The sequence below is a fragment of the Gopherus flavomarginatus genome, chromosome 18 (genome assembly GCF_025201925.1).
Source record: "Gopherus flavomarginatus isolate rGopFla2 chromosome 18, rGopFla2.mat.asm, whole genome shotgun sequence".
Classification (NCBI taxonomy): domain Eukaryota; kingdom Metazoa; phylum Chordata; order Testudines; family Testudinidae; genus Gopherus; species Gopherus flavomarginatus.
In genome coordinates this window covers 7319626-7334384 of record NC_066634.1, presented here as the reverse complement: position 1 = coordinate 7334384, position 14759 = coordinate 7319626, and the positions used below count along the sequence as shown (strand labels likewise).

The 14759-nt window shown below is 43.7% G+C and overlaps 1 protein-coding gene across 1 annotated transcript in view; it reads left to right on the top strand.

Moving 5' to 3' along the window:
• LOC127036941 (butyrophilin subfamily 1 member A1-like) overlaps nucleotides 1–14759 on the top strand; it is a 225033-nt gene that overhangs the window by 176122 nt on the left and 34152 nt on the right. The window contains exons 7-10 of the mRNA XM_050928227.1: nucleotides 3453–3518; nucleotides 7761–7817; nucleotides 13430–13450; nucleotides 14028–14048. Of these exons, the coding sequence (XP_050784184.1) occupies nucleotides 3453–3518; nucleotides 7761–7817; nucleotides 13430–13450; nucleotides 14028–14048 (165 nt within the window). The remainder of the gene's footprint in view (nucleotides 1–3452; nucleotides 3519–7760; nucleotides 7818–13429; nucleotides 13451–14027; nucleotides 14049–14759) is intronic.

Here is a 14759-nt window from a genome sequence, read left to right as displayed (position 1 = left end):
GCCACTGCCAGGAAATGTTAACTTTTAATCATGTGCTCCTCTTTCAGCTCAGTTAATTCTCAGGTCTTCAGAAATGTGTCCTCTGCTGGCAGGTTTTTTCAGAAGATTTTGATATATTTCTTTGCACTCATGTGTGGGTGAGATGGCATGTAAGAAATGGGATGTAATCTGTGATATAAGGTGCGAGCAGCAGAGACAGCAGGATGTGGTGAAATACACAAATAGATAACTGTGTCCAGTTCTGATGTGCCAACTTGAAGAACAAAGTTGATATATTGGAGATGGGGTCAGAGAAGAACCACGAGAATGATTAAGGTAGCAGAAAACGTACCTTATATTGATAGACTCCAGAGCTCAATCTGTTTAGTTTGCCAAAGCAAAGGAGTGACTTAATCACACTTTATAAGTACATACCTGGAGGGAGCCTTGACCAAGGACATATTAGTAGAGGAGCAGCATGTGTCATATTTGCCTCTTACAGTCCAAACTAACAGCCCCGACTGCAGCAGGGATTCTCTCATTGCATGGCTTTTGAGTCTCGGAAGAGGAGGGTTCATATAGGGGACTCTGGACTCATGTATGTCATGGAGCTGAGACCTCACCAGCAATTTTCAATGAAGGTCCGAACAAGACAGGTTGAAGGAGAGTCAGAAATGAGCAGAAACATGTACAAGCTCCAGGACTTTAACATATTTCCTGTCAGACTAAGCTGTGAATGTAGGGAGCAGCAGGACAGTGTTGCTAAAGCTGGGCCTGAGCTGTTGCTGAGGCCATGCTGACACCCCACCGGCTGCCTTAGGGATTGGAGGAGAAATGTGTTCCACAAAAAGCTTCCCCCAAACTCAGAACCCACGTCCTGTGCAGAACACAGAGGAGACATGTTGACAATTCGCCTGAAAAGGAAGTGGTGATAGTTACACAGGAATGTTTTCTAGAGCAAGTCATAGAACCCAGATATTCTGGTCTCTGGCCCAGTGTATTCACTACCAAATGAAAGGATTTTCAGAAACTTTCCATGGGAACATGTGTATTTTGATAAAAAAAATTACTTAGAGGTTTGTTGTTAAGTGCTGAAGGGTGTAATGTTGTTGCATCAGTAATGCTGTTCAGGCTGCTCAGTGCTTCTGTCCATGGAGCTCTGGTGTTAGGAGCATTAGCAGATAATGTAGCATGCTAATTCTGCATATCTCAGAGTTAACCATAAAGAAAGATCACAGGCACAGTTCAGTGACAAAGGCACTCAGCCAAGTTTATTGCCCTGAAGGCACAGTCTCAGCACCCTGGCTCCATGGTTACTGGTACACTAACAGATGAATGTCCAGTGCAAGGAGCCACTCAGTCAATAGCGGGACTTTGTGCTGTTCCCCAGGCTACACAAAGGGTTAAGGCGAGGTACCTTGATATTAATAGACTGAGACAAACAACTGGTAAAACAACTTATGTGTTTCATGACATCTTCTTCCTGGTATCTTGAACAAAATATCCCCATTCATTGTTCTCTGAAACCATCTTATTGTATATTAAATTGCGATGTATCTATAGTAGGTTGAATGTATTTACATAAATATTTTGTGCATACAAGCAACAACTGTGCTAAGTTCATGTAGTGGACAGTGAACGTGTAAACATCTACGTTAATACATGGCCTGACTTGGGTCACAGTCTCTGGTTCAGGCCTCAGGAATGGCACCAAGCCCCATGCTCCAGGCTCGCTCTGTCTACTACTGGGTGTGGGAAGGAGTCGAGGGGGGAGAAAAAGAAAGCAACAAATTGTTCAGTGAAGTCAAAACCTTTTGTTTCCATCTTGATAAAATGGAACATTTTGATTTTTTTTTTTCATTTTGAAATTACTTTTTATTTATTTTTTGAGACAATGACCCTCACTGACACCTATGCTCCATTGGAGCCTGGACATTGTGAGCCAATAGGGGAGTGCTTGTGAGACAGACCATTAAACTGCATGGAAGCTGGATTCAGATTACAGATCTCAATTCTGCACAAAACCAGAATGGTCCAAACCTCTCAGGTTTCCCAGCTACATTCAAAACCCACCTCTTTGATTCTACTTTTTCCAATTGCTCCCAACCCCAGTATATTTAGTGTCACGTACCTTATAATGTCCTGAAAGTTTTAGTATAAAAAATAAAGTATGTTTATTTCTTAAAAAATAAGCATTTTGAGGTCATAGTATCATTTCATATTCAGAAGGAAATGAAGAAGTCTGCACTGACTTTGTGTCCTTTACACTCACATACATGAGTGACCCGTTCATGAAACATATGCTGACCCTGTGCCTCTTTCACAGAACAAATTCCTGAAGAAATTGTTAAGGTTCCATTTAAGTACACAATCACATGGGAGCAGAGAGGTGATTAGTTCAATTAGGGAGAATGAGGCCCTCTTCTAGCAGATGAGGTGTGAACACCCAGGGAGGAGAAACTGCTTTTGTAGTTGGCTAGCCATTCACAGTCTTTGTGTAATCCTGAGCTGATGGTGTCAAATTTGCAAATGAGCTGAAGTTCAGCAATTTCCTCCCTGATTGAACTAACCTCATTATCTCTAGACTGATTCTTGGCTGCATATTTATACCTGCCTCTGGAAATTTCCACTGCATGTGTCTGATGAAGTGGGTGTTCACTCATGAAAGTTTATGCTCCAATATATCTGTTAGGCTATAAGGCGCCACAGGAACCTCTGCGCTTTTTACAAATAGGTGATATGTAAGGCTTTATCTCTTTATGCAAACAATGGCAGGAGAGCAAGAATGAGTTCTGTGCCCCACTTTGCTCCTTCACCATACCCCACTCACAGTGATTGCCCTAGATGAGGATCCAGGGTTCATAGCTCCCCCTGCGTGAGTTCACATTCCATCCAGGGAAGAAGGCACCTTGCTTGCTCCACCATCTGAGCACTTGATCTGGCTAGCTGCCCCACCAATCACTGTTCTTCCCTACTGCCCTGTCTGCCAGTCGTGATTTCTCCCCTGATGGCTGCCCTACCAGCCTTTATTCCTTGCCCTCTTGCTCCACTCGCCGGTCACCTATTACCACCCGCCTCTCTGCTGTGACCTCTGCAGATCAGTCTCTTGAGAGTCCCTCCAACTCTTAGTGATTGTCAGCTCTTAGTGACTTTTAGCTCTTAGCAGGCTGGGCAGAAACGCTGTCCCACCACAACTGATTTCAGCTCTTATTGAGCACTTAAAATAACAAAAGACTCCTAATGGAGCCTATTTTGCTCTGTCTTTGAACAGTGGGGAGGAACAGGTAAAACCAGACTCTGGACCCTTAGACAGAGTCCACACCTCCTGGCAGGGACATTGGTTCATATGGCATCATTGTTCATAGCCCATCAAAAGTCCAGCATTGTTTAGATCCAAAACTGTAACACTTAGAAATACCTCCCATGTCTGAGGCTACATGGTGGTGATAGTAACATGTTCTATCTTTCCGTAGGTGCCTTAAACAATTTCTTGCAGACTATTGATGAGACCGTCATCCTTTTTCTTGGAAAATACAAAAGTAAGTTGACTTAATTTTCTTTCGTTTAATTTGCATAAGGTGTACATTTTTAATAATAAGGGTGATTAACCATTGGAACAATTTACCAAGGGTTGCAGTGGTGTCTCCAACCCTGACAATTTCTAAATCAAGATTGGATATTTTTTGTTAAAAAGAAACCTAGGAATTATTTTGGGGCAGTTCTCTGGCTTGTGTTCTAGAGGCGATTAGACTAAATGAATAGACAAGTGTATTCTTTCACATCTTGTTTACATATCAAAAACCTCCCTAAAATAGAGCTTCTTTGCGTCTCCTCTAGGAAAAAAAAAAGAGCATTCTGAAGAATGTATGTTTTCCCATATACCTGTTAAGCCATCAGCAAGGGGCACATTTCACCCAGTCAAAAAGCTAGAGCACACATGAAAATATGATTCATTATTTCATTCACCAAGAAACACTCTAGGGGTGTATGAAGCTTTTGCTCTTCCCACAGCAGTTAACTGGATAAAGGGTATGATAGCTTCCATTGATTTCAGTGGGAATTAGATTGGACTGAATTAGACCTTCTGCCTGCCTTTCTCTCAGTGCTATGAACACGGAGAGCTAGATTAGCTAAGAGGAGTGTATTTCCATATATTTCTAGTGAATGCAGTAATTCACTGATCCTAAAACTATTGTACATCACAGCTCATATGGCAGTCACCTTTCTAGAGAAAGAGGATGTGGCCTTTCCATGATAAAACTCTACTGTTATCAGTTCCTCATAATTTAATGAAATAACCACAGTTGGAGTTGCAAGTGTTCAGTCACTGCCTATCCTGAAATGCAATGATTTTGTTTTTCTTCTGGAAAGTTTAAACAAAAACTTGTCTTCCATTTTTAACAGAAGTATGAATAATGGGTGTTTCTTCATTGTGCTAGGGCTCCAAGCTCCCTTAAAAGGGAGAGGCATCTCTGTCAGATTGCAGCCTGGGTTCTCCTCAGGAGCAGGGGAATTCCCCATTCCCTGCAGTCCCTGACTCCCTGCAAATTTTGTTGTGCCTCACAGGAGTCAGAGGCTACTTCAGCCCTCACTGCAGCGGAGACAGCTCTCTGAGGGAAATGCTAACATTGAATGTAATGTACCCCCTTCCCTCCCACCCCACATGTGGCTTAAGCCTCCTCCCTGCTGCTTGCTAATCAGAGTGTCTTATCTTCCCTCTTGTCATGCATTGGGTCCTGGGTTCTTTATTTCAGCACCTGGTGCCTCCACCCAAGGTAACTCCTGTCTGTGCATCGGACACTGGGGTGCTGTCCTTGGGATAATGATTAATGCTACTTATCTATTTACAAGAAATATAACCCAGCACATTAACAACACAATACACCAATACAAATCCCAACAAATGAAAGGCCACACTCAAAAATAACACTATAACACAGGGCACTTTACTGGGGACACGGAACAAAGGCTCTAGGGAAGCAACATAAGAACAGCCATACTGTGTCAGACCAACAATCCATCCAGCCCAGTATCCTGTCTTCTGACACTGGCCAGTGCCTGATGCATCAGAGGGAATGAACAGAAGGGGAATTTCTCTAATGATCCATTTCCTGTCATCCAGTCCCACCTTCTGATAGTCAAAGGCTTAGGGACACCAAAAGCACTGGCTTGCATCCCTGACCATCTTGGGTAATAACCATTGAAGGAGCTATCCTCCATAAACGAATCTTATTTATTATTATTTGTTTGAACCCCATTAACTTTTTGGCCTTCACAACATCCTATGGGAACAAGTTTCCCCTACTATACCCGTTCCCCCAAGACCTGACCCCTGCCCAAACTCTTCCCGTTCCCACTCTGCTTCTTCATAGCCCGTTACACCCCCTCTCCTATGAACAACGTTGTTCCGCCTCTTCCTTCCCCCACTCCTCCCCCTCAGTGTCTCTTGCCCTCTGCAGAAGAGCTGATCAGTGGCGGGCAGGAGACGCAAGGTTGGAGGGAGAGGAGTCGATTGGTGGGGTCTGCTGGTGAGTGCAATTTCTGTACCCCATTCACTGAAGCTCCCACAAGCCCTTCAATAGGAAAATGTTCAATTTTCAGAAAAGAACGAAGCCAAATAGGTGATATGTATCAGAGGGGTAGCCATGTTAGTCGGGATCTGTAAAAAGCAACAAAGGTTCCTGTGGCACCTTATAGACTAACAGACGTATTGGAGCATAAGTATTCGTGGGTGAGTACCCACTTCGTCAGACGCATGTAATGGAAATTTCTAGAGGCAAGTATAAATATGCAGGCAAGAATCAGTCTAGAGATAATGAGGTTAGTTCATTCAGGGAGAATGAGACCCTCTTCTAGCAGATGAGGTGTGAACACCCAGGGAGGAGAAACTGCTTTTGTAGTTAGCTAGCCATTCACAGTCTTTGTTTAATCTTGAGCTGATGGTGTCAAATTTGCAAATGAACTGAAGTTCAGCAGTTTCCTCCCGATTGAACTAACCTCATTATCGCTAGACTGATTCTTACCTGCATATTTATACCTGCCTCTGGACATTTCCACTACATGCGTCTAACTAAGTGGGTACTCACCCACGAAAGCTTATGCTTCAATACGTCTGTTAGATTATAAGGCACCACAGGAACCTCTGTTGCTTTTTACAAATAGGTGATATGTAAGGCTTTATCTCTTTATGCAAACAGTGGCAGGAGAGCAAGAATGAGTTTGTGTTGATTTCCGTGGTGATCACACAGAGTGGCATTTTATCATGGAAATATTTAGCAGCCAGCTCTAGAATGCACCCTGCATATCATGGTAAGTCTTCAACATCTCTGTGGGGATACATATAGTGCCCCGAGGGGGAACTCCTGATATTGAAAGGCAAGAGCACTACCATCCCCTTGGATAAGAAACATCAGGGGCCTTTAATTGCATCCCACTTCATGAGAAGGAGCAGGATAACTGTTAAAGGTTAAAGTTGTGCGGTATTGTCCTGTCTGTGCAATCATAGGGTGTAGGAAGGGGAACAATGTACATTATCCCCACTTCCCCCACACCAGTTTCTCCAGCATTTGCAGTTGTATGGATCCCAGGACCAGCTAAAGGGTTTTCTGACATCCTGGTGAAAGGCCATAGCATAGTGGTCAGTCTGAACCCTCCTCTTCCATGGGGGAGAAAAACTTAGTGTGGAGGGGTTTAGTTTAGCCGAGGCTCACTGGAGCATGTAAGAGACACTCAGCAGGAAGAGGAGATCACCAGCATGGCTAATATTTATTCTATTGTAACCCTTCTGCCAGGTGGAGTTGGCAGCAGCCAGGGCTGGGTTCAATATCTAGGTGTTTCTTTTCAACTATACAACACAAAACTGGCTTGAGCCCACGCCCCGTAACACACCCTGGAGTGCCTCTGAGAGGCAATACTTCCCCATTCACAAGCACAGAGTCTGAGTGTAGGAAAGAAACTTTTAATGAAAAGAGAGAAGTGACCCAACATTAATTGGGGAAAATGCCACAAGCAGGTTTGATAAAGATAAAGCTATGAGCAGGATACCAACTCTAGAGTGCGTGGGTCAGAGTCTTCTGCCTCCTGTTCTTGAGTTCTACAACCAAAACTTCCTTTTCTATTGCTACACTCTGCTCCTTCACCATACCCCACTCACAGTGATTGCCCTTGGTGAGGATCCAAGGTTCACAGGTGTATATGTGTGAGTTCAGCTCCCTTCTGGGAAGAAGGCAGCTTGCGTACTCCGCCGTCTGAGCACTTGCTCTGGCTGGCTGCCCCACCAGTCGCTGTTCCTCCCCTGCTGGCCTCCCTGCCAGCCGCAGTTTCTCCCCTGCTGGCCCGGCTACCAGATATTATTTCTGCACCACGTGTTCCAGTAGCCGGTCACTTTCTACCACCTGCCTCTCTGCTGTGACCTCTGCCTGTCAGTGTCTTGAGAGTCCACCCAGCTCTTAGTGATTGTCAGCTCTTAGCGACTTTTAGCTCTTAGCAGGCTGGGCAGAAATGCTGTCCCATCACACATGATGTCATTAAAATAACAAAAGACTCCTAATGGAGCCTATTTCACTCTGTCTTTGAATGGTGGGGAGGAATAGGTAAAACCAGACAGGGGACCCTTAGGTAGAGTCCCCACCTCCTGGCAGGTACATCTGTTCTTATCCCATCATTGTTCATATTCCATCAAAAGTCCATCATTGTTTAAGTCCAAAACTGTAACTTATAGAAATACTTCCCATGTTTGAGGCTACATGGTGGTGATAGTAACATGTTCTATCTTTCCATAGGTGCCTTAATCTGTTTATTGCTGTTTATTGCTGTGATTTTTCTTGGAAAATGCAAAAGTAAGTTAACTTAATTTTCTTTTGTTTAATTTACGTAAGTTGTACATTTTTAATAGTGAGGGTGATTAACTATTGGAACAATTTACCAAGGGTTGCAGTGGTGTCTCCAACCCTGGCAATTTTGTAAATCAAGACTGAATTAAAAAAAAAACAAAAAAACCTCTACTCTAGGAATTATTTTGGGGCAGATCTCTGCCCTGTGTTTTCGAGGTGATCAGACTAGATGATCACAATGGTCCCTTTTGGCCTGAGAATGATTGAAAAAACTGTTATATTGCAAATAAATAAGGTTAATTTTGCTTCAAAGAAACAATGGAGAAGCTGACTGACAGCAGCAGAGAGAACACAATACTGGTCAAATTTACTGATAGCCAAGGGTGAAAGTAACTTACACGACTTACCAGTACTGCTGGAGTCTTGAAGGGGGCGTGGCCTCATCTGGAAAAGGCGTGGCCTCAACCAGAAGAGGTGGGGCCTCTCAAGATTTAAAGGCCCTGGGGCACCGACTGTGGCTGGAAGCCCCAGGGCCTTTAAATCAACCCGGGGTTCCCAGCTGCAGGGGTGGCTGGGAGCCCCTGGGCAAATTAAAGAACCCGGGCCCCAGCCACTGCGGAGCTCTGGGCCCTTTAAAGCCCCACCACAGCTCCAGTCGCGGGGAGCCCCAAGCTTTGCTGGGCTGGGGCTGGGATTTAAAGGACCTGGAGCTCCCGTGGCTGCGGAAAGCCCAGAGCCCTTTAAATCCTGGCCCCAGCCCGGCCGCCAAAGCTGCAGGAGGGATTTAAAGGGCTCTGGGCTCCCCGCAGTGGTGGGAGCTCTGGGCCTTTTTAATCCTGGCTGCTGAAGCCGGTGCTGTCCAGCACGGTGTACTGGCTTTTGCTGGTACGATGTACCAGACCATACCGGCTTACTTTCAGCTCTGCTAATAGCAAAAGTACCGGATTCAAATATTTGTCCACATGAACCTCACTGAAGTTGGCTAATTTATGATGTTGAAGTTCTTTAAAACACAATTAGCGAATTTTAATATCTCCTAGCAATGAATTCCATAGGTTGTCTGTGTGTTGTGTGAAAAATACTTCCTGTTATTTGTTTGCTTGTTTTAAACCTATTGATTTAATCAAGTAACCCCTAGTTCTTGTGTTGTGCAAATAGGTAAATAATATTTCCTTTTTCCCTTTTCTCTTCCTCCACAGCATTCATATTGTCATAGATCTCAGTCATATTCCCCCTTTGTCATTTCTTTTCCAAGAGAGTATTTTAAATCTCTTCTCATATGTGTCATAACATTTCTTCCCAGATCTGGACCTTAGCGTCCAAAATATGGGTGTTAGCATGAAAACCTCCAAGCTTAGTTACCAGCATGGACCTGGTAATTGCTGCCACCAGCCAGGAATTATACAGTGCCTAGCTCACTGTGGTCTCCCCAAAACCTTCCCTGGGGGACCCCAAGACTCAGATTCCTTGAGTCTCACAATAAAGGGGAATAAACCATTTCCCTTCCCCCTCCTCCCCTCCAGGTGTTCCCTCCCTGGGTTCCTGGAGAGATATACAGAAGCAAGCTCCGTGAATCTAAACAAAGGGATTCCACCCTCCCTGCTTCAAGTCCTTGAAACACAAGCACCGAGAGATCTAACCTCTCTCCTCCCTCACCCAGAGGGTATGCAAAGTCAGGCTTAGTAAATCTAACACAAAGAGATTTTTCCCCCTGACTTCTTAGACTCATAGACTCATAGACTCATAGGTCAGAAGGGACCAATCTGATCATCTAGTCTGACCTCCTGCACAAAGCAGGCCACAGAACCCCACCCATCCAATTTTATAACAACCCCTATCCCAGGACCGAGTTATTGAAATCCTCAAAAATGGTTTGAAGACCTCAAGCTGCAGAGACACCACCAGCAAGCGACCCGTGCCCCACGCTGCAGGGGAAGGCGAAAAACCTCCAGGGCACCTGCCAATCCGCCCTGGAGGAAAATTCCTTCCCGACCCCAAATATGGCGATCAGCTAAACCCTGAGCATGTGGGCAAGAGTCACCAGCTAGCACCCAAGAAGGAATTCTCCGCAGCAACTCAGTACCCATCGCATGCAACATCTCCCCGCAGACCATTGAGCAGACCTGTCTGGTGGTAATTCAAGATCAATTGCCCAAATTAACGATCCTATCATAACATCCCCTCCATATACTTATCAAGCTTTGTCTTAAAGCCAGGAAAGTCTTTTGCCCCTACTACTTCCCTCGGAAGGCTATTCCAGAACTTCACTCCCCTAATGGTCAGAAACCTTCGTCTAATTTCAAGTCTAAACTTCCTAATATCCAGTTTATACCCATTCGTCCTCGTGGCTACATTAGTACTAAACTTAAATAATTCCTCTCCCTCCCTAACGTTAACCCCCTTGATATATTTATATAGGGCGAGCATATCCCCCCTCAGCCTTCTTTTGGCCAGGCTAAACAAGCCAAGCTCTTTGAGTCTCCTTTCATAAGGCAGTTTTTCCATTCCTCGGATCATCATCGTAGCCCGTCTCTGAACCTGTTCCAGTTTGAATTCATCCTTCTTGAACATGGGACACCAGAACTGCACACAGTATTCCAGATGGGGTCTCACCAACGCCGTATACAACGGTACTAACACATCCTTATCCTTGCAGGAAATACCCCACCTGATGCATCCCAAAATTGCATTTGCTTTTTTAACAGCCGTATCACATTGGCGACTCATAGTCATCCTGCTATCAACCAGTACCCCAAGGTCTTTCTCTTCCTCCGTCGCTTCCAACTGATGCGCCCCCAACGTATATCCAAAATTCTTATTATTAATTCCTAAATGCATGACCTTGCACTTTTCACTATTGTATTTCATCCTATTTCTATTACTCCAGTTTACAAGGTGGTTCAGATCTTCCTGAATAGTATCCCTGTCCTTCTCCGTGTTAGCAATACCCCCCAGCTTCGTGTCATCCGCAAACTTTATTAGCACATTCCCGCTCTTTGTGCCAAGGATAGTGAACTAGCAGCCCCATTCCTATCTTTGTGCCAATCCCCTGGTGAGCTGCAGACTCAATTCCCTGGAGTCCCCACTAAAGAAAAATTCCAACAGGTCTTAAAAAGAAAGGTTTATATAAAAAGAATGAAAAAGGACATTAAAAATAGTCTGTGTATTAAGGTGACAATATACAGGGTCAATTGCTTAAAAGAAAAAATGAATAAACAGCCTTATCCAAAAAGAATACAATTTAACACATTCCAGCAACTACACACATGTAAATACAAATAAAACAATATAAACCTATTGTCTTACTATCCTTGTACTTACAATTGGAAACAGAAGATTAGAAAGCCTGGAGATAGAAAAATCACTCTCAGAGCCGAGAGGGTCACCGAACAAAGACAAAGAACAAAGAACTCACACCCAAAACTTCCCTCCACCCAGATTTGAAAAAGTCTTGTTTCCTGATTGGTCCTCTGGTCAGGTGTTTGGTTCCCTGTGTTAACCCTTTTATAGGTGAAAGAGACATTAACCCTTAGCTATCTGTTTATGACAGTATGAGAGCTGTTCCATACCCTTAATAATTTTTGTTGCCCTTCTCTATACTTTTGCCAATTCTAACATACATTTTTTTTAGATGGGGTGTCCTGAGCTGCACACAGTATTCAAGTTGTGGGCACACCATGGATTCATAAAGTGGAATTATGTTATTTTCTATCTTATTATCTATCTCTGTCCTAGTGGTTCCTAACATTGTGTTAGTGTTTTTGACTGCTGATGCACATTGAGTGGATGTTTTCCGAGAACTATCTACACTTTTGAGAATTTTACCTGAGTTACATCTGAATAGGATTTACGGATTTGGCTAAATTTGAATTGAGGATGCTCAATACTTCACAGAAGCAGGCATCCTGGGTTCGGAATCAAACCTGTCTGTCACTAGCAGCAGGAGAATTCCTCATCCCCTGCAGTCCCTGACTCCCTGCCAATTTTATTGTGCCTCACAAGAGTCAGAGGCTCCTTTAGCCTTTAGCAGAGACAGCTCTCTGAGGGAAATGCTAACATTGTGTTTCATGTAACCCATTTCCCCCCCCACCCACCCACCTTGTGGCTTAGGTCTCTTCCCTGCTGCTTGCTAATCAGAGTGGCTTGTTTTGCCTCATGGCATGCATTGGGTCCTGGGTTCTTTATTTCAAGAGGAAGATAATATTCAACAAATGAAAGGCTGCACTCAAAAATAACAGTATAACACAGGAAACTTTACTGGGGACAGGGATTAAAGGCTCTAGGGAAATAACATAAGAACAGCCAAATTGTGTCAGAACAATAATCCATCCAGCCCAGTATCCTGTATTCTGACAGTGGCCAGTGCCTGATTCATCACCGGGAATGAACAGAACGGGAATTTTTCTAATGATCCATTTCCTCACATCCAGTCCCAGCTTCTGATAGTCAGAGGCTTAGCACATCCAGTGCACTGGCTTGCATCTCTGCCCACCTTGGTTAATAATTACTGAAGGAGACATCTTCCATGAATTTATATTCTTTTTTTTTTTGAACCCCATTATATGTGTGGCCTTCACAACATTGGCAACAAATTACCCCTAATATAACCCTTCCCCTAAGGCCCCACCCATACCCTGCCTCTTCCCGTTCCCATTCTGCCTCTTCCTGCCCTGTTCCCCCTCTCCAAGATTGCCCCACCCATGTTCCACATCTTCCTTCCTCAGCTCCTCCCCCCACTCAATGCCTTCTGCCCTCTCCAGAAGAGCTGGTCAGTGGTGAGCAAGAAGCACTGCGGCGGAGGGAGAGAAGCTGATTGGTGGGGCCTGACTGTGAGTGTAATTTCTGTCTCAGAAAAAGGGGACCTCTTTCACTGGAGCTCACACAAGCCCTTCAGTAGGAAAGTGTTCTCTAGGCCCCAAACCAGAGGCCATGGGGATGATGTTAATTAGGACTCTAGAAGTTATATTAGCTCAGTACCTGGCTCGGTTGCTGGAAAACGGAGTGAAGTTCCAGTGTCCCCAGCAGAAGAAAGAAGTTGTCAAACTGAAGAGGGTTTTTAGAAAAGCACCAGAATGATTAAAGGATTAGATTACATGTGCTCTAGTGATAGACTCAAAGAGCTCAATCTATTTAGCTCACCAAAGAAAAGGGGTGACTTGGTTACACTCTAGCTGTATGTAGACAGAGAACATACAGTGATAATGGGCTCTTTACTCTAGCAGAGAGTAGTCTACCAAAATCCAATGGCTGGAAACTGAAACTAGGAAAGTCAGACTAGAGGTAAGGTATACATTTTGAAGAGTGAGGGTGACTAGCCTTTCTAACAATTTACAGAGGGTTGTGGTGGATTCTCCATCACTGGACATTTTTTTTCTAAAGGTGCTGCTCTAATTCAAACATGAATTGTTTGGGGAAAGTTCTCTGACGCAGTCAATAGATGATGAGAGTGTCTCCTTCTGGCCTTAGACAGTATGATGTTCATTGTGTCACTTTCTCCCTCACAGATATTCTACAATAAATACAGCTTTTGTTATTTTAACTATTAGTTACCTTTGTTCTTCGTCATATATTACAAAAGGTGCTATTGTTATATTTAAATATATTTCTCTCTTTTTTAGGAGAAATGGGAAAGACAATAAGTAAGTCTGTGTCCTTTTTCTTCCATGTGCTCTACTCTTCTTTTTGAAAGAGCTGATGACTTGGCTAATTTTATCAACAACATATAAGAGCACTTGCTGGTTCTGATCAGTGCTGCTCATAAATTGTTGAAATTTAAATAGACTCACCCACTATTTGTTTGTATTCTCCAAGAACCATAACACTCTTGCAGAGACCCACTATAAAAGACAATGTACACATTGAAAGGACTCTGCATAGAAATAAGCAAATGGAATTCATCTCATGATGTAAATGGTGTTACTGCTCCTTTCATAGCAGAACCCGTATTAGCAGAGGAGCGTTGTGTTTCATACTCACCTTTTGCTGTTACTTGTGGCCATGAAGCTTCTTTTTAAATTGATTAAAACAAGAATATAATCTCCTCTATCTACTATATAGTGGGATAGGAATGGGGCTAAGATTGAACTGCTAGTTCACTATCCTTGGCCAATATTTATGCTTATCAGCAAAGAAAGCATCTCATTCACCCTCTTCAATTCATATGTCAATGGACATACACTGAACTGTTTCCATCTCCTCTCCATTGTTCTCTTGCAGAGGAGCTCCAGGAAGAAAAGGGTGAGTTTGCCTACTTTACTCAATAGTTACAGTCGATGGACCAAACTTCGTGTGCCCTGTATTGTTGCAACAACTTCAACGGCAGTAGGGACACTATCTTTGCATGCCCGTTAGATTTGGGAAGTGGGGGGGTCTGTGTAGATTACTATTGAATTGTGGTATGTCATCGAGCCGACATCTCAACAGCACTTTTCAAAGAAAGTCAGAGGGGCAGAGGTTCAAGAGCAACCGGACATGTGAGAAAAAACATCCACATGCTACAAGAACTGAACATATGCATTGAATGAAAAAGATCTGGATAGGGGGTGAGGCAGGACCAATTTGCCAGTGTCGTGCTTGACTTTGTAATAACTGGGGCCAGGGAGACACTCCACCCTGTGGTCAGGGATGGAGGGAGAAGTGTCTTCCCCAAAGAGCTTCCCCCAAATTGGGAACCCACATCCCTTGCAGAGCACCCAGTGTAGGCTCTTTGACAATCCCCCTGAAAAGGAAGTGTTGATAGTCACATGGGAATGTTTGAAAGAGTAGGAAATAGAACCTAAATATTCTGTCTTCTGGTTCCATGTGTTCCCTAGGACAGCAACGTGTTGACAGAAACTTTCCATGGAAATATGTTTATTTCAGGCCAAAAACTACTGGTTGGAATAAAAAAAAATAACGAGAAAAATGTAAAACCATCTCATTAGAGTCAAAAGTTTCTATTTCCTTCAT